Consider the following 21,650-nt stretch of genomic DNA (forward strand, 5'->3'; position numbering starts at 1 on the left):
GAGCGACGGAAAGGCGTCGGAGGCGCGACGAAAAGGCGTCGGAGGCACGTTGGCAATTGTTATTCTTCTTCCCTCTGTTCTGATTCGCGGCAAGGAGGAAGTTTCCTTCTCCTCTTCTTCTTCTGCTTTTGATTGGGTTCCGTAGAGGTTTCTGTGCCGATACCTGATTTTTGGAAACTGAGATTAGGGTTTTCACTTCAAATCAATTTGGGAAATCCTAGGTTCCCTCTATATTCGAAATTTGGTTGGGATTCTTGTTCCTTGTAGATTGGCGAGGGTTCGGTTGGAGATTTTGAGGGTTTTGATTATTGCGGTTTTGGATGTTATTGAGATTTGGTTGTTCCATTGCAGGTTGATGATTGCAGTTTGATATTCGCCTCTCAAACTGAGGGTTTCTGGCTTGCTATCTGATTCTTGGTTCTTCTCATAAGAGGAAGAGGATAGTTTTTTAAAATTTAAAATAATTAAATTCCACGTAACTCTGGCACCTGTCTCACACATGCAAAGTCAGCATCCTATTTTACTACAATTTTAACGTCGTTCATTAAAATTAATGGCAAGGTTCCAATTGATTCAATTTTACATAAATAGGGACTTAAGTGAGATAAAAAAGAATACGAGGACCTAGTTGAGACGATTCTGCACAAATAGGAACATTCGAAATGATTAAACCTTATTTTTATTACTAATGTCATCTCTATCATGATTATCATGGTAGCAATATCATAACAATTCATTTCACACTCAAATCACAATAAACTTAATTAAAATTATCCTTAAAACATGTGATATTATCATTTCTTTTAGAACAATACAGTTATTTAAAAGTTAATATTTCTTTAAAAAATTAAGTCAAACTACATTGTGCATAAAAGACATCCCTGTCAACTGAAATGCATTGACAAGGGTCTATGCATGGAAAATGTTTCATTATATGCATTATAACATGAAAAGTTTTTCTTTAATTTGTCGGAAAAAATATATTTGTCTAAATTTGTGCAGAAAAAGTTTTTCTTTATTAGCCCATCTTTTAACATGGAAAGTTATAAAAAAAATTAAAATATATTTAATTTTAGCTGGAATAGAACAGATCGTGTAAGGTTTTAATTTTTGAAACAAACAAATATGTAACATGGTGTAAAATTTAATTTAAATATTATTTTTTTAAAATGAATTCCAAACATGAAAATTGATTTTAAATTAAATCGAATAATATAGAGTATATATAACAATTTGATTATGTTTACGTGGAGTTTTTCAAAATTGTTCATTTATCTGTGTATTCAAATAAGGTGTTTCTTCATTTTTTTTTTTTACTAATTCAAGAGACGTGTATCCATGCTAAGTACAAATATCATTGTATCCATACTAAATAAAAAAGAGAAATAATTTTTTGAGTAGAAATATCATTGTATCCATGCTAAGTATGCTTATTTTTCAATTTTTGAGAAAAATAAATATAAACTTGTGTTGTTTTGTCTTTTCCTAATTTCTTATTTCTTAAATATGAAAGAAAGTCCAAAGGAATCTTGTACCCATCATTACCGAGTTGTTTTCTCATTTCTTTAAAACCCTCTTAGTCTTAAAATATATGTGAATCCAATTTGTTGTTATCCAAATGTGTTATTAATTATATAAAATTCTTTCAATTCTTCCAACAACATAATAAATTTGTCCTTATTAAAAATAATAATAAAATCAGTAAACCACTTATGTAAACAAACGGCTAAACCTACCGAACAAGTGTTATTTTGTATGATGATGCAAGATCTTTTAAACTTTTTTAAAAGTTTTATTTTAAAAATTTAAATATGTTTTTAGTTTTTAAATTTATGATAAAATTAAAATTTTTTTATATTTAAAACTTTGATACATTTTAATTTTTAAATTTTAAAAATAAATTAATATAGATATTTTAATTTGGTAATGTTAATCTTTTTTAATTTATTAAATTATATTTTATGTTATTTGAAACATATCAATGTAAATAATTCAAATCTTATTTTAAAATGTGTTTAATACATTAAAAAAAATTAACATAATTAAATTAAAAAAATATTTATTTATTTTTAAAGTTTGAAAATAAAAAATATAAAAAAAAACAAATTCTAATTTTATATGAAACTAAAAGTATATTTAACGTATTTTTATTTATAAAAGTTAAATTTTGGGCATTTAATGGATAAAAAATAAAGGTATAAATTTGAGAACTTTTAAAATCTGAATACCAAAGGCATATAATGAATCTTCTAATTCTTTTTATTATCCCTATAATTATTATGTCTTTTTATGGTAAAATTACAATTATTATGTCCGAATTATTATATTTTATTTCACATCACCAGATTTTGATAATGTTACGTGGACCCAAGTTCTACATTTCATGCAGCAACACACCTTAAAGTGGTAGCCAATGAATTATTTCAAATAATTTATAATCCAGAAAGAATTAAGCTCAAGACAAAACTGTAATTGAATAATAAATTGTAATTATTATATTCTTAAGCTACTTAATGAGGATTTCGTCACCTTCATTTGTTTTTTAATCTCGTGACTAATCAAGAAAAATAGTTACCCACATATTCTCTTTTCTTTGTAGTTAGAAAGGAAACAACCCAAACCTAATATTATAGAAGTTGATCAACTTATTAACCAATTATTACATAGGTTATGTCACTGTATAAAATATTTTTAATAAATTATTATTCTAATCTTTTGAAATGTAGAACATTGTTATATCAATTATTCAAACTAAAAAATGTTAAATAAATAATTAAGATATAATTCATAAATCACTTTAATAGAACATTCATAAATCCCTTTACACCTATATTATTGTAAAAACATTTATTGACAAATTGTTAATAAAAATGGTATGACATGATTAAAAAAAACAATTTATCCTATGTTGACCATTGATAATATATTTATTATTATAAGGTCATTTCTTCGATTGAGTAATATGAATAGGTGGAAATATGGTTATCATTTTTCAATTTCAAATATTTAATTTTTCTCCGTAATAAATTCGTGAAAATAAATGCTTATATAATACACAATGTTAGTCTTTCTTATCATAATAAAATCATGAAATTAAAGTTATTATATTTGTTTGAATTCAACATTCACTTATTATAGTCTTTATCTTTGTTCAGCAGCCCTAACCCAAAGGCTAAGCTAGAAACAATTTGAGTTGACTTTTTTTGATATAAAAGTCTTGATGGGATTGAAATCATAATAAACAAAATTAAAAATAATTAAAGATGATTACTATAATTAAAGTACTTGGTAATAGGAAACAAAATAGTCATCACAGAAGCCTAATGGGCCATGATACCCTGTTAAATATTTATTCATGATTTTTTAGGATCCTCTTATAATAATTTAACACATTGTATTAAACTAAATATACATACTAAAACATTAATAAGAAAATGATTTTCAATATGTTTGGTTTATTTTTCCCAGAATATTCTCACAAACTAATAAAATAAATTTTATTGTAATGAATTAATGCAAGCTAAGAACTATAAAAGGAATGTAAACTCTAAAAGTGAATATAGCATTGTATATAAATGAGTTAAACTATTCATAAATCATTTCAATTTAAGTGACGAGTTTATTTATGTGCTTTAATGGAACAATTAAGGTAAAGTTTTGATATAAACCTAGTTATTTAAATAAGAACTTGGCATTAATAATTTTGTAAGTAACTGGTACACGTTTGAATGGAATAAAGAGTTGTAATTTTATTTATAAATTTGTTTACATAGTAAACTCTAATTTTTAAATTAAATATTTGATTAAATTAACCTTCTTTACAAATTTACCATAATTTTTTTTTTTAATTTTAAGTAATAAATATTACAAAAATTATACAGTAGCTATATTTCTAGTTTATTTTTAGCAAGATGTTTGAAAAATTTTAATTAGTAGTTTTAAAATAAATATCATGGGAAAACTAATAGAAGAGTGAAATTATGAATGAATTAATCAAACAACAATTTCAAACTTTGAAATTAATTCAATTAACAAAAATAAATTAAATTTCAGCAACTACGATTTTTTCCACAAATGAACAGTGAAATTTCTGAAGTCAAATATTTAATTTTCAATGACACCCAAATTGTAAGAAGTATTTTGTTAGAAATAATAGTCTCCATACAAATAGTGTACTGTGTTCTGTCGACGAGGAAAAAACAAACGAAAATCAAACAAAGATACACAGAACCATAACCAAAGTCATACTCAGCTTCCTGAAACAAACCCAATTCCTCAACAGTTTCTCATCCTTCTCTTCACCTAATCTTTGCGAAAAGGTAAGTTTTTTGCTTCTACTCTTCACTTTCTCAGCTCTCATGGAGTGTATTGGTCATCTACTTCAGTTTTAGCCACCCTTTTTGCCTTGTAAATAGGGTTTTGTGCTTTGAATTTGGCTGTGACGGTTTTCATTTCCTTCCTTTTATTGTTCTCTCAAAAGGTTCTTGTTTTGGGCTGTTTTTGTTTTGTGGGTCAAGGCGTTTCCTCTGTTATGATGTGTGTGGTTGTGATTTTTTTTGGAGGGTGCCCCTCTTCTTCTCTCTATAGTATTGACTATTTGGATTTTAATGGCTTTTCTTCTTGTAAGTGTATTTTTCTTTAACGAAATTATATGCTAGCTCGAGTTATCTGTAACTGGGATTTTAGTGGTTTTGGTTAAAATATATTCATGATAGACGTGGAGATTGATGTTCTATGTCAAGATATTTGCACTATACTCTATTGCAACCATTATAATTTAGGACACAACTTAAAGGGAAATCCTTTGTTGCTTTTGGTTTGGTGTTGTTTTCCATCAGAATTGGAATTTCACCCCCAATAATCTATGCTTCGTTTTAATCTTTTTTATCATGGAGATTATTGAGGTAAAACCCTAATTCTTGTTGGAGGTCAATAAAAAAATCATCTAAGGAACTCTATGAGTTTTATCCTGTAATATGTAGTTGTATGGCCTTATTATGTACAATAATATCAATGGAAATCTAAAGAATTCTAGAATCGTTTCTCAAAATGTAGGCCTTGGCTTCCTATAACGTCTGATTTATCACTTTGTGTTTAGTTGAGTAATTTAAAGTTTCTATTGATGTAATTGTGGCTTTATGAAATTGATTTCGTTTCTTATGTGGATTAATCCTTAATGTTTTTTGTTGGCTTGTGAAAGCAGAATAGATGCATAAAGTTTGGTGGCCTCTGATCTGATCCCAGCTTCATTTCAAACAACAGAAGAGAATGAAACTGTCAATGAGTGTTTTGATTAAATAACAAAATAATTATTGGAAAATGGGAGGTTGCTGTTGTTCTGCCAGAAAACCTAATCTGCAAGGGGCACCAGTGTATTACTATGTTAGTAGTTTTCTATCCTTTCTTATCTGATTTGTAACTTAGGCCATATGGTAGCTGATAAGAACTTTTCTGGTAATCTCACTCCAGCATTTTATTTCCAACATTGTCACCTATGTAATTTTGTAATCATTAGGATTAGCAAGGATTGAGCGACGAACTATGTGAAGGAAAATTCAAACTAGTTCATAAGCATCCTGCTCTAAAAGCCTTAAAAAAAATGGATTTATAGGGGAACCATTGCGTAGTAAGATATTATTTCTGCTTTATTTTGTTAACTAAATTACAATTTTTTTTTGGATGAAAAGTCCCTGTTCACTTAATTGAAAGATCAAACAGTTTCCCATGTAGTAATTTAGCAACATGGATTTATTGCTGCTTTTTGAACTTCAGCACAATTTTGTCACATAATATCAGATTTCATGCAAAAAGAGTGCTAGTGAATATTACTTTCACAGTTGAATCAAGTTCGGCATCTGCCAGAAATCACATTCATGACACTCAAAGTGATTTTGAATAGCTGCTACTTGGATGAGATGTTGGGGAAGATGTGAGATAGGATGCAAAATAATGGAATATTGTTAAAGTTCAAATGGAATTATTTTTCTCTTTTGTTTTTGTTTTTTGAAATGATTTTCCATTAGATTGTTTCTTTTTGTCACCACTTAGGCTTTGTTCACTTGAATGGATTTGGGGAAGAGTGATTGAGGGGATTTGAGAGGATTTGAAGATACATTTTTTTGTTGTTTATTTGAGTGGATTTGGAGGTAAATGAGAATGCATTTGAAAGTAAAGTTTGTGAGAATTAGTATAAGATTTGATTGATGTGACAGATTAAAAAAATTTACTTCTAAATCCACTCTCACTTACCTCCAAATCCACTCAATTAAACAACAACAAAAATTTACCTTCAAATCCCTCAATCACTCTCCTCCAAATCCATTCAAGTGAACAAAGCATTAGTTTTGGTGGATAAAGGGTGAGGAAGTCAAATAAACAAGGTTAACCACCTTCGCAATTAAATTGATATTTTCTATGCTTGGACGTGGCTTTTATGAATACTATACTGAAGAGAATGAGTGTATCATTATCATCTTAGAGTTTCATTGTCATATTTGCAATTTGCAAAAATATCTTAGGAGTTTGAACAAAATTGTTATTGATACTATGCAATATATTTTACTCTTCTAAAAGATCTATGGTTTTTGCTCTTTCTTTCTTTTACATGAATGCATGATCCCCTAATGGAGGTCAAATGGGAAGACGGCCTAATTGTAGTAAAAAATGGATTGTTTTCCTTGTTCTTTTCGATTTTGAATACTTCAATCTGATCTATCTACTAGTTTGTTGTTTTAGATTGTGGTTTATAAGTTAAGAGCTTATGATTTGAACCCGAAAATAAAAACTGTTTGTTTTCCTTGTTCTTTTCGATTTTGAATACTTCAATCTGATCTATCTACTAGTTTGTTGTTTTAGATTGTGGTTTATAAGTTAAGAGCTTATGATTTGAACCCGAAAATAAAAACTGTTTGCAGTGCCCGCCGACTTTTGAAGAGCATGAGTCTTTAACTTCTAATGATGGCACAAATGCTTCACTCAATGCTGGATTTCTGGTTGGTTTGAACCTGGAAGCATCCGTGCCTGATACATTCCAGCCCCCTCCCGTGCCTCTTCCTTATGACACGGTTTTGGGAGGTTCTGCATCAACAACATATTCTGAATCTGGCAGAGAAACAGTTAGTAGTTTTGAAGCTTTAATTACTCGTGAAGATGTTGAAGAATCAAATTGTAAAGCTCAAACCAACTCCAGTCCAACATCTCCAAGGAAGGAAGAACTATCAAAACCGAATGAAAGTAAAATATTATTGATGGAAGAAGAGGATGTCTGTCCAATTTGTCTTGAAGGTACAGTTGCTTGTGTTATTAAAAGTAAATGTCAGTTAAATTTTCCATGTTTCAGGTGCACAAATCAAGAGGAATGAATCCTCTCACACACACAGGTGACAAAAGTAATAATTTTATATCTTTTAATTTCTAATGCAGAATATGATGTTGAAAATCCTAGAGATTTGACCAAATGTGAACACCATTTTCACCTATCCTGCATTCTTGAGTGGATGGAAAGAAGTGACTCCTGTCCTATATGTGATCAGGTATGGCTTTTGCGTTAGTTCTCTGTTACATGAAAAACCTCATCTTAGACTTGTTTTCATAATGTATGCTTGGAAATGCATATTTGGAAAGATAATTGCTTATTTTGCATCAGTTATCTCTGGAAACTGGTAAAACTAAATGATTGTTTCTTCAAAATAAGTTCATTCAAACATGCCCTAAGTGACATAATATATTTGGAGTTCTACATTGAGTAGAATGATGTACTTGATCTGGTACTTATACTTGTGATTCTCTCACCTAATGAACTAGTCTTTCTAATTGGATTCTCTTATGTTTAAGTCTAACAGTTGATGCTCTAGTTCAGGGTTGGCTCAAGGCTTTGGGAGACCTAAAGCAAACTTAAGAATGAGACTTTTTATTTAAAATTTATTTTTCAAGCTTTTTTATGCCAAATTATCTATTAAATTGTCATAATTAATTTCATTTAATTTTCACTATTCTCCAATATCAACTCGTGTTCAAAGCTTATTTCATTGGAGATTTCATCTCCATTATTTCATCTAGTTAATAGTGTTGCCATTCAATTCAAGCAAAAATTCCACTTCCTCCTTAAACTAGATGCAGAAAAACTCAACCCATAAATCGAAAAGTACTGAAAAATAAAATCGGAAATAAAATCGGACAAAAGAAACGCATTTCTAATCCTAATACAAATTCAATAAATAGAATAAAAGCAACATCAATACAAATAGAAAGAAAAACATACTAATAAAAAATGGGGATAAAAAGATTGTATAAGATTTAAGGAATGGAATCTGTAGAAGAATTATAGATTAGAATAAATGAGGGGTAAGGAGTAGAATCAGTAAATGAAAAATCTCAGTGACATAAAAAAGAAAGTAGAAATCAAAATGGATATATTATTACTAAAGATAAATAATCATTCTCTATTTCCTAAGTAAAATTATAATTTATTGAAAAAAGGTTTTAAATCATTAAATATCATTTTTAATACGAGTAAAAATTAACATACATTGATAATAATTTAATTAAATTTTATTCTTAAACATAAAGTTATAATTAACTTAATAGAAGTATAACAGTACTAAAAATTTTTTGAAACCTTTTTGTTTTTCTTAATCATAATTTTATAATTAATTTAATATAAGTATATTAGTACTAAAAAAAATTTAGGCATTTTTTTTCTTAAACATAATTTTATAATTAATTTAATAGAAGAACATTAATTCTAAAAAAAAGTTTTGAGGCTTTTATTTAGGTCTAAAGTGAGTGCTTTATCTAATTCACCCTTGAACCGACGGTCCTCTAGTTGAAAGTTGTCCTCCTTTTAAAGGGGTCCCATAGTTAGGACTCTCACATTAAGTAGAATGAACCCCACTTGATATACTACTACTCAAGCCTAGAGGCTCTCCCACCTAGTGGACTAGTCTTTTTAGGTTAAATTTTCTTCTTGTGTTTAAGTCCTAACATCATGTGAACTAAAATTTTATTTGGGTTGCACCAGATATAGGAATTAAAAAGGGTAGAGGTGAAAAAAATTGTTTTTTGACAAACTAACTTTAGAAGTCCCAATTAGCTGCTAATTGTTCATTATTGTGGACAATAAAATAATATCTGTAAGATAATTTTTATGTAGCAAATCAATTATGATATTTTGATTATGGAGATGATCAATACTGTTTTTGGTTGTTGACAATATTGTTCTTCCTTTGGTGTTACAGGAGATGGTATTTTGATCAGACAATGAATTAGTTGGGTTGTTTTAAAATGAATGGCTTTAAATGGATGGATGATAGATGAAGTTGATTGCATGATGCTTGGTTAGATGATGGTAGCTACAGATTCATTTTCAATTCATGGTGCAAAGACGAAGTCATTATTTTAGAAGGTTCAGCCATGACAGAAAGATACACCCTATACCATGTCTCTTCAAATGCAATTTCTTTTATTTTTAGATCCCAGCATTCATGTTCACACCTCTTTTTCTTGTGTTGATTTACTGCTTTCCTTTTCTTGTAAAAATTTCTCACTATTTATTTCTGTATATATATATATATATATATTTATATATATCCGAGTGGATTCTGGGGTTCTGTATTTTTGTTGTATTTGCAACCAGTAATTATAAAGTATACAATAAGATCTTTTTTCTATTTAGTTTTCTTCACTTCTTTATTTTCCATTATTATGGCTGTTTATCTGTTCTGTTCAACATGACAATTCAAATTCAATAATTTATGTGTTTTGGAAGTTTTACGTGAACGAAAGATGAGATCAATTTAGAATATATAAAAGAGTGTAAATTTCATTTTATAAATTGGTTTTGTAAGATTGAATTAAACTTCATAATATATTACAGTTATGTATCTGTCTTATAATTTTTTTGTTATTATTTAGTCTAGAAAAATTAGTTACAACAATTTATATTGTTTACCATTTTAATTACAAGATTATGTAAAACTCTACATTTTTTGAAAAGCTCTTTTCAAAACACCTTTCACGTAAGAGTGTTTTGGAAAATTTGTTCCGAAAGTCATTATATACGTTTTGGAAAGCTTTTTTTAGAAATCTCATTCTCAAAAGTTGACTACAGAATGCATTTCATACGTTTCAAAAATTCTACTCTGAAAATTTTATTCTAAAAATATCGTTTAAAAAATTGTTATGACAATCTTGTTTCGAAAATTCCAGAAAACTTGTTCTGAAAAATTTTCAAAACAAAGTAAAATGATGTATGGAAGTGCCAGAACTAAAAGCTGAACTAATCCGTGAATACTCCATGACACATCACTCATCACCCTCATGGTGATGTATTTTAATGTGCACCTTTATAAATTTTGTGTATTTTAAAATTTATAATTTGAAATTTTTTTATTTTGAATTTTATATTCTAAAATAAAAATAAAAAATTATTCTAAAATACAAAAAGTTGTATTTTAAATTATATATTTCAAAATATAAAAGTTGTAATTTGAATTATATATTTTAAAATAAAAAATATATTATGAATTAAATATTTTGAAATATAAAATTTAAATTCCAAATATATAATTTAAAATATAAAAAATTATGGAGATAAAAAAATTTATGAAAGAATAAGAAGAAACTGCTTCGGGAAAGTATGATTCATATTTTTTCATGAGAACATATATTAAAATAATATCATTTTACCTTTATTAAATATTTAAATATGTTTTTAGTTTATACGAATATCCTTTTGTCTACTTTTAATCCTTTAAAAAATATTTGCAAGTTTATAATAGACATTTCTTAATTTTTTATTCTTAATTAATATTAGTTTAACAATACAAATAAAAATATTAGTTAATACAAGTACAAACATATGTTTTACACGTACGTGTATCCTTTTTCAATTATAGATAATTAATTTAATATTAAAAAATAAATGAATTTAAATAAATAGAGATTTAAGAGGATAATATGATAAAATAATTATTTTAATTTAAAAATTAATTAAATCTAAATTAACGGTTAGGATAAAAATGAAAATATATTCTATCTTAAAATAACTTACCTAAGGATAAAATTGAAAAAAAAATGTACATGAAAAAGTATCTGTTACGCGATTTTTTTTATGATAATAAAAAATAATAAATTATTATTATCGTAAGTATAAAAGTAAATTTAAATAATTTATTATTTTATTATCTTTTATTGGATAATGTAACATCCCAATATTATAGTATAAACTATAAAGAGAAGCATCACATACATGATAATATAGAACAATTATCCAGCTAGAACATAGAGTGTTAATAGTTATCCAAAAACAACTATAAATTTAAAACTTTATATACAAAAAGGATGATCAAAACTATATATAAGGTTATACTATACTAACTACTCCGCAACATCACCTCTATCCAATGCCTGTTCCAGAGACACCTCTTCTTCCGCTGCTCACACCTAAAGGATGATCATTGTAGAAGAAGAACACCAGAACATACAAAATACAAGCACACAACAGGGTAAGCTAGTTTGAACAAAGATTAATCTCATACTAATTTACTAAGCTTCATACAATCATATTATTCATTCACATCACATAAACCTTCACATATAATACCACACTGACTTTGACTGTTCGGACTTAGAATGATTGTCGAGCTATGACGGGTTGTGCACTCGTGGTGGCTTCTACTACTTTGCAAAGTCATTGCCAATGGGTTTCACCCTACCACACTCACGAGATTAGTCCGTTATCACTCACCTTGGGCCATACTGGAAGCACCCAAGACTAGGACCTCCTGTTACTCCTCACGACATGGATCAATCCTCTCTACTTGAGAATGAAAGACCATTGGAGTTTTAGGATAACCCCCAAGACTAAGCTCCTGCATTCATTCTAAACTTACTTGAATCTCAACAAGAGATTGCACTTTGAATCACAACATAGGGCACCACCATGTATCCTCTCCTTGAGGATCATGGAATTACGTCCATTAACCATACTTTGAACTTTACACTTTGAAATCACCAACTTTCACTTTGAAACACAACTTACATCACTAACCAATGATATTACATAATACAACTTCAACATACTTCATAAAGCATTCAATGTTTCATTTAAAACAACTTAAGATCAAAAGAAAAGCGAACTAGAACTGAACCCCTCGCCCAGCGCACACATTCGCATAGCGAAACTAAAGGCTTCTCGCACAGCGACACAGCTTGTTGTGCGAATCCTCAAACAGAGACCCAACCCTCTAAACCATTCGCATAGCGGTTAGACTCGCTATGCGAATAAACCGCGACTTGAATCAGACCCCTCGCATAGCGTCCCAGCTCGCTATGCGAGAACCTTAGACAACGGCTCATGCTCCTTAAGCACTCACAGAGCGAAACCCATTCGTTGTTCCAATAAAAAGAATAATAGTCCCAAACCCCAACCAATCGCATAACGACCTGATTCGCTATGCAAATCATCAAACAGAGAGCAACCCTCTCAATCCATTCGCACAGCGCACCCATTCGCTGTGCGAATGCCTTGGCAGAAAGCATCTCACCAAGGTGACTCGCTATGCGAATCCATTCGCACAGCGAGTCTACATAATCTGCAGAACGAAATTCTGCAGAATTATGCAACTCAACCACAACTTACCAATTCTAAACATTTTTCTCAACTTCTAACACCCCTAGATTGTTGTATATACCTAATTAGACTTGACTAAGTGATTCTAAACCTTCACAACATCAATCTAAAGTGTTTATGTACCAAATTCTATTCCAAAACTACAATTCTCTCAACCTCATCACTACCACAACAGATTACTCACAACCAGTACCTCCGACATGCACAATTACAACAATTAGATTCATAATCATCATTTTACAGTTTACACAATTTAACGTTCAAATAACACACAATTAAATCTACTCAAAACCTAATGTTCAACTCAAACAACACTATAACACATATTTTATCACACACATGCCATACTACTAATTAAATTAATAATCTAGCTTCCCTTACCTCAGAGATAATAGTCCAGCCCACAGAGATACTCCGACAATGGCTTGCAACGCAAGGAAACTCAACAGAAACCTACAACTCACCAATTGGTGATAGAGAACAGCTCTTAGAACCTAAATTGAGCTAGAAATTGAAGGAAGAACTGCTAACCACATGCAAGACAGAAACGTTGCATGCTCACAGTCCAAGAATACACGGATAAAAGGGGGAAACAACTTACCAGTTGAGAAACACGAAATTGATCGATCAAGATCGAAGCCCTCAACGCCAGGATCGCCTAGGCACCTCTTGATCGTCGAACAGATAACTCAGTAGCAAGAGATGGTAGAGAGAACTCAGAGAACTCAGAGAAATAGTGTTCTAGAGAGATGAAGTGTTCTTAAAATAATGAGACGTGTTTATAAAAATTATATTTATGTTATAAGATTATTTTAAAGTAAAATAATTTGTCTCATTATTTTATACACCTATCTGCTCTAATAATCTATTTTCTAGGTCCTTATTGATTTATTATAATAGTTATTTTAGTTTAAAAAATAATTAAATTTTAGAAAAAACTGTGAAATTAAAAAAAATTAAATTTAAATAAAAATAGTCACATAAAAGTAAAATTAATAAAATAATTACTTTAATTTAAAAAATTACTTAAAGAGTAAAATTGAAAAAAAAAGTGTACATCCAAAGAGAAAATCTCTTTACATAATAGTATATATAAAAGTAAATTTAAATAATTTACATAATAGTATAGATAAAAGTAAATTTAAATAATTTTCATAATTTTATTATAGGTAGTGGTTGTTATTTTTTTAGATAATTTCTTTATTAATATAGATATTTTAGCTTTAAAAGAAGTTAAATTTTAGCATAAAAAAGGTCAAATTGATAAAATAAAAAGAAATTGATAAAATAATTATTTTTATTTAAAAAATTTTAAAGACTAAAATTGAAGTACAATAAAAAGACAATTTCTTTATACTAATAGTATATAGGACAGTGAAAACAAATTTACATATACCCATGAAAATATGAAAATATTCTTAATAAGTAGTAATAATTTTCATTATTATTAGTAGTAATAAATTTATTTATGAATAAAAACGTGATTAATGAGTTTATATTAAAGAAAAGTGTTAAGTTGAAGAAGAAAATTGTGGTAGCTCAAACAGTAGTTACATATGTTAACATTAAGGATAGAGGTTTAAACCCTCTTAACAAATTTCTACTTGTTTTTTTTAAAAAGAAAAAAATTTCCAAATGTGTAAAATAATGAACCGTAATCAATTGGATGCAAATGGTCAAAATACCGTTTGGATTTTTAATAATAGGTTTGTATATAGAGGTATAAATTTCGCATTTTTGAGTAACATAATTAACACTATAAGATTGTCCTTAAGTTATCTTAGTAAAAACTTTAATTTCTGTTTTATTTACAGTTAGATCGACTTAAAAATCACTTAAATTCTGTTTTTAGGTTACTGCGACAAAACTTCAATTTCTACTTAGTTGCTAGATTAACCTGGAATTTTAATATGTAGTTCCTAAGATGTATTGATTCACTTCGATTGTTCATATTTTAATTGGATGTCTATATTTAGAGAAATTATTTTCGGGTTTATTAGAAAACTCAATCCCATCTTAAATTTTATTTTTGAGTCATCTAGGTAAAATTAAGATTTTCACTTGATTAACCGTTGGATGAATTGAAACTTTTACAATAGGTTCTAAACTTTTTGTTAATTACTTTGATCGGTCATATCTTTAATTAGAGGTCTGTAATGAGAATAATCATCCTATGTAATACTCTAACTATTTAAATTGTTAATAATATTTGATCATGTTGGGTGAAATTTTGAGTAATTGTATTATATTGATTTGTATGTCTAATTTTATCATTGACTTGAACATTATTCTATGTTAAGCTATGAACATGAATTTGGATCAAATATATATTGCACGATGAATGGGTTGATGAATATGAACATGACATGAAGTTGGTCATGGGTCTCGCGGAGAGACTTTGTGGGTGTAATTAATTAGTATACGTGTTGATGTTGAGAGTTTTGATATTGGAGATTATCTTGATACTCCAATAACCATCCAGTCTCAAGTAGAGAATGATGAGTTATGTGGTAAGAGGAGCAAGAGGTCCTAGTCTATATGTCAGTTTTGGACATAGGTGTTACCATGCTAACCTTGTGGATGAAATTTGTTTAATATTGTATTGGAAGTGTATCTATAAATAGCAGTGAAGGTCACCACAAGTGAACAACTTCCCATTATTTCGCATCAACGTCTCATCTGGATGAGTCTGTTTGGTATGCTTATTGTATGATGAGATGATTGTGTTTAGCATGATTATTGTATAATGTGATGAGTGTGTCTAGTATGATTATTGTATGATGAGATGGTTGTGTTTAGAATGATTATTTTATGATGTGATGAGTGTGTCTAATATGATTATTTGTATGATAAGATAGTTTTGTTTGCATGATTATTGTATGATGTAATGATTGTTATTATATGATGAGATGATTGTGTTTAGTATGATTATTGTATGATATGATGAGTGTGTTTGGTATGATTATTATATGATGAGATGGTTGTGTTTAGCTTGATTATTGTATGATATGATGATTAAGTCTAATATGATTATTGTATGATGAGATGATTAAGTCTAGTATGATTATTGTATATTTTGATGATTAAGTCTAGTATAATTATTGCATGATAATATGATTACTCAAAATTCATGACATTATCGACAAATTTTACTGACGAAAATGAGACATGCATTACTCATGAAAGAATCTGTCGGTAAATGAGACATGCATTATCTACAAAAAAATTCGTTGATAAATCTATTGGTTAAATTTGTCAATACATCAATATACATTAGCTACGAAAAAATTCGTCGATAAATCTGTCGATAAAATGGACGGGAATTTTCTGTCTATTTTTTCATTTATGGACGAATTTTTTCGTTGGTATAACTCGTCGGTAAATGATATACATTACCGACAAAAAATTTGTCAGTAAAATGACCGGGAATTTTCCCGCCCATTTTTCCTCTTTGTTCGCGAGACAAAAATGTTATATATTTTTCACTCTCTCGTAGATGTTCATTTTGAGTGCTCGAGGCAGCTTCATCTTTTCCTTTACTTCCTCTCAACTCCACCACAACGCTACAAGCCTCCATCTTCGTTCGGTCAGGTCGTTGTGTCCGTTTAGCTAGGTTGTCGTCTCTGTTCAACTAGTCCACCGTCTTCATTCAGTCACGTCGCCACCATATCCGTTCAGCCAGGTAGCCTCTATTCTTCCTCTTTCGCAGCACAAAGTAACCAAGCACTGTCACCACCATGCAACACCGTCGTAGTAAAATTAAAAGAAAGAAGAAGTAGAGCAGGGAAAGAAGATGAACCAGATCACGATATTTATTGACAGATTTACCTACGAATTTTTCCGTCGGTAATTACCAACGAACTATTCTTTCGATAATTATCAACGTGTTTATTGACAAATTTTTTTCGGTAATTACCAATAAATTTATCGATGAATTTTTCCGTAAGTAATTACTGATAGATGAAATTTTTTTATCAACAATGATATTACGAACGAATTTTTGACTGTTAGTAAATCGTCAATAATTTTAATTTATCGACAAAATTTATACATTATTAACGATCAATCTGTCAGTAATATCATTTTTGTTGTAATAAGCAATGAGAGTATATAAAGCACTTTTGTTTGATCAGAACTCAATTTACAGTTCCTACAAGTTTGGCCAATAAATTTTCAAGGTAAAATTATTTTTAATTATAAGTGAATTTTTTTTATATTTTTGAATATGGTTGTTCTTAGAAAAATTTCAACTAAATTGGCTATGTGTAGATTGAAATGTGTATGTTTCATTGGTTTTGCATTTAAACCGGATTTATACGTTAAAATTAAGTAATAGTAATTATTACATGCAAACTATTATTTGATGCGTCTTAAATTTGTTATTTGTTATGTGATGCATTTTAAATTTGTTAGAATGAATTATTTGGGTTATTTATTGTTGATATAAATTATTTGACAAAAGTATTAATATAAACTATTATTAATTCTTACATTTCCAACAGGCGAACTTCTAAGCTAATATATTGATAATTAATTTCAATAAATAATATAAATAAAGATGGTCAAGAGTTGCAACAAGATAATCTTTTTCCTTTTCATACCTGTTCTAATATTGTTTGCCATGAAATTAAATGCGAAACAGTAAAAATATAGTAACTTAAATCATTAAGATAAATTAAACAATTTAAATAACTTAAGAAAAGAAAATATAACTGGCCAATGTTGAAATAAGCTGCTATAAATCAAGAAAAGAAACAGTGAATTAAGGAAAACTAAATCAACACATTATACAGAAGTTTAAACATGAATATATAATATATATGATGTGATTATTGAAACAACTTTTATAGTATTGTAAATAGATTTCAACATCTTAATTGTTATTTCAACCCCTTGTAATCTGCAGCAGAATTATTGAAGAGTGTTGTTATCCTTATATTATTTTGATACAGATGTTATGCAGTGTCATTATGTGATTTCTATCTTTGGCCAACACAAAGAAAAACGCAGAAAACAGTAAATAAAAGGGAAAGTTTTTTCTTTTTTCTTTTTTGCTTAGAAATAATAAATATCTGTGTCAGTTAGAGAATGAAGGAGACCTAGTCATCTCATCCGTTTCTTGGTCTACATGATTTCAATTTAAGGCAAGCCTAAATTATAGCCAAGAAAATCTTGTGTTGTGTAAACAAAGAAACAATGAGCAAAGTGGTTCACACAAAGACATTCAAGAAAATAGAAAGAAACAAAAACCATTGACAAGACCACTTTTGTCCTTGTTTCCTCTGCACTTGTCTTGCATGAGTTAAGTTTCTGCATGCAACCGTCTGATTCCACCACCTGAGAAACGAAAAGGGTTCGATAAAAATCTTACAAAATAGGTAAAGAAGACAGAAAGGAAAATGGAGGAGGGAGAGATAGCTCATCCTCCTCTCCTGAAAACTCTCCCAAGAAAACACCAAAGTCGCCAGGGGGAGAGACACCATTGTTCAACACTGTGAGTTCCATGGATAACACAGAGCTCCACCATGCTCCTGAGGGTCTAGTTGACACAAACGTTGACTACACTAAAATGACTTCCTTTGCAGATGTTAGAACTGTGTTCTCTGCGGAATCCATAAAGCTTTGGCAAATTGCTGGCCCTATTGCTTTCAGCATACTGTGCAATTATGGTGTCAATTCCTTCACAAGTATCTTCGTTGGCCATCTTGGAGATTTGGAACTCTCTGCAGTCTCAATCTCTCTTTCGGTCATTTCAAATTTCTCTTTTGGTTTCTTGGTTAGCTTCTAACGTCTATGAACTCTTGGATTCTTTTCTAATCTTATTATTTGTGCATCAGAAGAGAATTATGCTTGATAACTGTCAAACTTGTTAAGAAATTCATCTTATGCTAATCAAGCTATCAACTGGTCAAAAATTTCATCCCACATGCATGCACTTGCAGGCAACAAATTGTGCAGTTGTTTCTAACAAAGTGCTACTTGCAGCTTGGTATGGCAAGTGCACTAGAGACTCTATGTGGGCAAGCATTTGGTGCTGGACAAGTAGAGATGCTGGGGATTTACATGCAACGTTCTTGGATAATCTTATTGGGTGGGTGCATCTGCCTCTTGCCAATTTACATCTATGCTGAGCCAATCCTTATACTCCTTGGACAAGAACGTGATATTGCTGAGTTAGCTGGAGTATTCACTCTTCAATCTATCCCTCAGATGTTTTCTCTTGCAATCAATTTTCCTACCCAAAAGTTCTTGCAGGCACAAACCAAAGTGGGATTCCTTGCATGGCTGGGTTTTGTAGCCCTTATTTTACATGTCATTATTCTAGTTCTTTTCATGAAGGTGCTTGCTTGGGGTACTGGTGGTGCTGCTGCAGCCTATTGCACAACAGCTTGGATCATTGCTTTGGCTCAAGCTGCATATGTCATTGGTTGGTGCAAGGATGGGTGGAGAGGCTTCTCTTGGTTAGCCTTCAAGGATCTTTGGGCCTTTATCAAATTGTCAGTTGCTTCAGCCATCATGCTTTGCTTAGAGGTTTGGTATTTTATGATCTTGATTGTGCTCACTGGACACCTTGACAATCCAGTTATTGCTGTTGGTTCTCTTTCAATTTGGTAAGTCATATCCAAACACCTACATTTCTTCGAGTCCAGATTCTCTGATATGTTTTTCTGATACTATTATCTGCTATTGAGCATTAAAAATACACTGATATTTGGATATTAAAATTCTTTTTAATATATTTTAAAACATAAAAATCAGTCGGTGTATTTTAAAAGTACAACAGAAGAACAATACAGAAAAATCCAACAGAGAATCCAAATTTCATTTCTTCCCCTATCATCTTCTGTAAAGGACCTTTGATAATACTTAATGATTGGTGTATTTAAATAGGACAAAACCAAATAACGTGAAACATTTTGATAATGTTATTTTCTACAAGTTTGTTGTCTTAAATAGTCTTAGAGACTAGTATTTGATGCTTATTCTGCTTTTCCTCTTTCAGCATGAATATAAATGGATGGGAAGGAATGTTGTTTATAGGGATCAATGCAGCAATTAGGTAAATTCTTCATCTGTGCCTTATTTGTTTTTTCTTCCCACGTTGCTGTCAAGGTTATTTTACAACTTCAAATGAATGATTTCAGTTTTCTTTTTCATTTTCTCAGTGTGAGGGTTTCAAATGAGCTCGGATTAGGGCGCCCAGTAGCAGCAAAATATTCAGTGATTGTCACAATTGTTGAGTCCCTCGTCATTGGGTTACTTTTTGCAGCCATTATTTTAATCACAAAAGACTATTTTGCTGTCATTTTCACTGCTAGTAAAGAAATGATTAAAGCAGTTTCTAAATTAGCAAACCTTCTTGGCATAACCATGATTCTGAATAGTGTTCAGCCAGTTATATCAGGTAAGAGGGTCCAAATAATTTGGATTGTATAAACTATTATGCAGTATTAGGAAAAGCATGAAGTGCTTCTGCTATTCTTTCAGGTGTTGCTGTTGGAGGGGGTTGGCAGTATTTGGTTGCTTACATCAACCTGTTTTGTTATTATATCCTGGGACTCCCTCTTGGCTTCTTTTTTGGCTACAAGTTGGGTTATAGAGTAGAGGTAAAGTATACACCATTTTTCTTGGAAGTCCTACATCGACTAAGATAAAACCAATTTATAATATATAAGTGGACTTCATCTTACAAGCTGATTTTGTGAGATTGAGTTAGTGTTAAAGTCCACTTTAACATGGTATTAGAGCTATGGTTACAACCTATCCTATCTATATTTGTTGTTTGTTGGACATGTTGTTTCACCTGCTGTCAGACCGTTATCGAACCACCCAATACCTTAGCGTGAGAAGGTGTATTGAAAATCTCACATCGACTAGAGATAAGGTCAATTTATAATATATAAGTAGATGCAAACCTCACCTAACAAACTGATTTTGTGGGTTAATTTAGACTTAAAAGTTCACTTCTTAACAATTTTCACTCAAATAAAAAACCATCCAATTTCATCATCAAATGAGGCAAAACATAGCAATTTTTTTCTTATTAATCTTTTCATGTGTTAATCAAATTGATGAGAAGAAGTTATCAGACTAAATTGACATGGAAAGTGTTGTTGCAGGGTATTTGGATTGGGATGATCTGTGGGACAGCTTTGCAAACACTCATCTTGTTGATTATTGTCTATAGAACCAACTGGAACAAGGAGGTTTGAATCAGTGCTTTTCTTTCTAAGCAGCAATGAAACTTATATTCATAGTTCAATCAATTTACTAAGATGAACAAACACAATTTTATGTTGGATCTTCTTCTTTGCATTCTTAATTAAGCTCAATTTTCAGGTTGAGCAAGCATCAGAACGAATGCGGCAATGGACCGGACAAGAAATGGATACTAATACAACGTAAAATTAAAAAACAAAAACATCCAAACATTATTGACTAAGTTGTTTGCATATGTAAGTTTCTTATGCTTTTGTTCATTTTTTGAATCTAGGACTTCTCCAGGTGCAGCGAAGAATTAGTCTCTCTCAAATCTACGACGGGCTACATAGAGATGGTTGAATAAACTTTTTCTCTCTTGAAGATTTTATATCAACATGTCCAAGAAACGTAATCATTTACAAATTTTGTTAAATACTTTTTCGTCATTTCTTTTCTTGTGTGATAAATTACAGCTTTTTGTATTTGTAAATATAGGTTTGTTTGATATCAGTCATGTCAATGATATAAATAAATAAATGTGAAACCTTTAATTTGCAATGCACAAGAAAATAAATAAATGTGAAACCTTAGAATTTTATCTTTGTCATGAATTATTATTTATTCATTTATAATATGTAAAGTAAAATATCTGAGGTAATACGAACATATCTACTGTTATGGTTGAGGTAATACGAACATATCTGAGGTTTAACAACTGCAAAATGATTTCGCTTTCCTTCTTGAACCTATTGAAAATAATATAAATCATGATCAAAATCTAGATTGTAAAAATTACCAAATAGGAAAACAAGACGAA

General features: G+C 29.9%; 2 protein-coding genes across 2 annotated transcripts; both read left to right on the plus strand.

The window, feature by feature from the left end:
* Positions 1-4,184: 4,184 nt before the first annotated feature.
* Positions 4,185-9,682, plus strand: LOC108328933 (probable E3 ubiquitin-protein ligase RHB1A). Its single transcript, XM_017562844.2, has 5 exons — positions 4,185-4,319; positions 5,204-5,382; positions 6,915-7,284; positions 7,423-7,532; positions 9,237-9,682. The coding sequence occupies exons 2-5, from the start codon at positions 5,320-5,322 to the stop codon at positions 9,249-9,251; spliced, it is 558 nt and encodes a 185-aa protein (XP_017418333.1). The 5' UTR covers positions 4,185-4,319; positions 5,204-5,319; the 3' UTR covers positions 9,252-9,682.
* An 8,452-nt stretch (positions 9,683-18,134) lies between these two features.
* Positions 18,135-21,197, plus strand: LOC108327211 (protein DETOXIFICATION 34). The gene is made up of 8 exons (XM_052872468.1): positions 18,135-18,407; positions 18,617-19,242; positions 19,635-19,691; positions 19,798-20,036; positions 20,120-20,238; positions 20,752-20,838; positions 20,972-21,033; positions 21,137-21,197. Exons 1-8 carry the CDS (start codon positions 18,135-18,137, stop codon positions 21,195-21,197), a joined length of 1,524 nt encoding a protein of 507 aa, XP_052728428.1.
* Positions 21,198-21,650: the final 453 nt, after the last annotated feature.

This window comes from Vigna angularis, chromosome 2, assembly GCF_016808095.1.
Source record: "Vigna angularis cultivar LongXiaoDou No.4 chromosome 2, ASM1680809v1, whole genome shotgun sequence".
NCBI lineage: Eukaryota > Viridiplantae > Streptophyta > Magnoliopsida > Fabales > Fabaceae > Vigna > Vigna angularis.